The sequence below is a fragment of the Manacus vitellinus genome, unplaced genomic scaffold, assembly GCF_001715985.3.
Source record: "Manacus vitellinus isolate BGI_N305 unplaced genomic scaffold, ASM171598v3 scaffold_25_pilon, whole genome shotgun sequence".
NCBI lineage: Eukaryota > Metazoa > Chordata > Aves > Passeriformes > Pipridae > Manacus > Manacus vitellinus.
Window position 1 is genome coordinate 10,416,377 of NW_021939882.1, and position 2,451 is coordinate 10,418,827.

General features: G+C 58.3%; 1 protein-coding gene across 1 annotated transcript in view; it reads left to right on the forward strand.

The window, feature by feature from the left end:
• Positions 1-204: 204 nt before the first annotated feature.
• LOC115307531 (protocadherin beta-16-like) overlaps positions 205-2,451 on the forward strand; it is a 4,805-nt gene continuing 2,558 nt past the window's right edge. The window contains exon 1 of the mRNA XM_029960209.1: positions 205-2,448. Coding sequence (XP_029816069.1) covers positions 205-2,448 — 2,244 coding nt within the window. The remainder of the gene's footprint in view (positions 2,449-2,451) is intronic.

Here is a 2,451-nt window from a genome sequence, read left to right on the forward strand (position 1 = left end):
GTGTTAAGTGTCCTTCGGGCGAGATGTGATACCCAATGGCAAAAAACCAACCTTAGGATGATGTGCCTTAGACCAGCATTATCTTCTAGTGTGACTTCCCTGTCAACTCTCTGGCACCAGCTCTCATCTTCAGTAGCTTCTCTGACCCGCCCCAGTTGCTAATTGTCCTGTGCTGGTTAACAAATGGAGAATGAAAACCTCGCAATGATTGCCGAGGAAGTGAATCTTGCAGTGCCTACAAAACGTAGAGCCAACCCAAAAGCTGTGTCTGAAGAGTTCGCGGTTGGCGAGCTGGGAGTTGATACCCAGAGCAGCGACAGCGACCCCGCTTCCAAGCGAGGAGAATATTTCCACCGCACCTCTTGGCTTCACTTTGGCACACAGGGCACACATTCAAGCAGCAAACCCCGAATCAGCGGCTCTGCCCCGAATGAGAGGAAATATTCCCCCTTCCGACGCTGGGTGGGGGTGTTGGCCGCGGACCGGCGCGTCCCTCGGTCCGCCCCGGCTTTGCAGGCACAGGGAGACAAAAAAACCGTGGGAGCTGCTCGGGAAGGAGTCGGAGTACTCGGGAGCTTCCAGATTCCCTCACCCCAGGATTGCTGGCAAACACCGCTCCGCTCCGGACGCTATTTAAAAATGCTGGGAGCCGCGGAGGACGGCGGATGGCTTTTTGGGAGAGTGATGGAGTGTGGGAGACGGAGCAGAGACAGCAAGAGGCAAGTGATCTTGTTTATTCTGTGCTTTTGCGTGTGTCAGAGCGGGGCTGAGACCCTCCGCTACTCTCTGCCGGAGGAAATGGAGAGAGACTCCTTTGTCGCCAATATTGCAAAGGACCTGGGGGTTCCTGTGAGCCAGCTCGCGGCTCGCAAGGCCCGCGTTGTGTCTGAGGGGAGCGAGCAGCTTTTCCGTCTCGATCAAAATACCGGAGTCCTGACGGCAAAGGAGTCGCTGGACCGAGAGGAGATCTGTCCGCAGAGAGAGACCTGCACGCTCGTCTTTAAGATATTCTTTGAAAATCCGCTGCAGCTGATCCGAGGGGAGGTGGAGATTCGTGACGTAAACGACAACTCCCCCGTGTTCCCGGAGAAGGAGATGGTTTTAAAGATTCTAGAAACAGCATCTCCCGGGTCCCGTTTCCCCCTGGAAAGTGCCCAGGATAAGGACGTGGGCAGTAACGGCTTGCAGAACTACAGCCTCGGGTCCAATCCTCATTTCTCCCTCGCTATTGGAACAGGGAAAGACGGAGTAAAATATGTGGAGCTCGTCCTACAGCGCCAGCTCGATCGTGAAGAGCAGGGGGAGCTGAATTTACTTCTCACCGCTATCGACGGGGGCTCGCCACCCCGGTCGGGCACGGCTCTGGTCCGGATCGTGGTGCTGGATGCCAATGACAACATCCCTGCCTTCGATCGAGAGGTCTATGAGGTGCGCCTGGCTGAGAACAGCCCCTTGGAGCAGCTGGTGGTCAGAGTCGCGGCCGCAGATCCCGACGAAGGATCCTATGGAAAAGTGCGGTACTCCTTCACCCAGACACCGGAGCGATCCCGGGAACTCTTCCATCTGAACCCGGCCACCGGGGAGATACGAGTCGCGGGCAACCTGGATTTCGAGGAAGCGAAAACCCACAAGATGGTGGTAAAAGCCACTGACGGCGGGGGGCTTTCTGCGTACTGCAAAGTGCACGTAGAAGTCCTGGACGTGAATGACAATGCCCCGGAGATAGCGCTGACCTCTCTCACCGCCTCCATTCCCGAGGACGCCCCGCCACGCACCGTGGTGGCTCTGTTCAGTGTGCGGGACCGGGACTCCGGGGACAACGGCAGGACAGAGTGTTCGATCGAAGGGGACTTGCCATTCAGCCTCACCCCCACTTTTGATAATTATTACGAACTGAGAACAAACGCGGCCCTGGACAGGGAGAGCACGGCACAGTATAACATCACCATCACAGCCACGGACTGGGGCAGGGCGCGGCTGAGCTCTCGGGAAAACATCTTCGTGCAGATATCGGATGTGAACGACAATCCCCCAGAGTTCACGCAGGAGATTTACACCATGTCGGTCACGGAGAACAACAGCCCCATGCTCCGGATCGGCAGCATGAACGCCACGGACGCCGACGCAGGAAAAAACGCCCGCGTAAACTACGCGCTGGTGCGGCAGGAGGGCAAGGAGCAGCCCGAGGTGTCAGTCAACGCTGAAAACGGGGATGTTTATATCCTCCGCCCGCTGGACTACGAGAAGGTGCGTGCCTTTGAGGTGTCAGTGCTCGCCACTGACAGCGGTTCGCCGCCGCTCAGCGCCCAGGCGCTGCTCCGCGTCATGGTGCGGGACGAGAACGATAACGCGCCCGTGGTGCTGCACCCGGCCCCCGACAGCAGCGCGGCGGGAGAGCTGGTGCCGCGCTGGGCACCCTCGGGCTACCTGGTGGCCAAAGTGGTGGCGGTG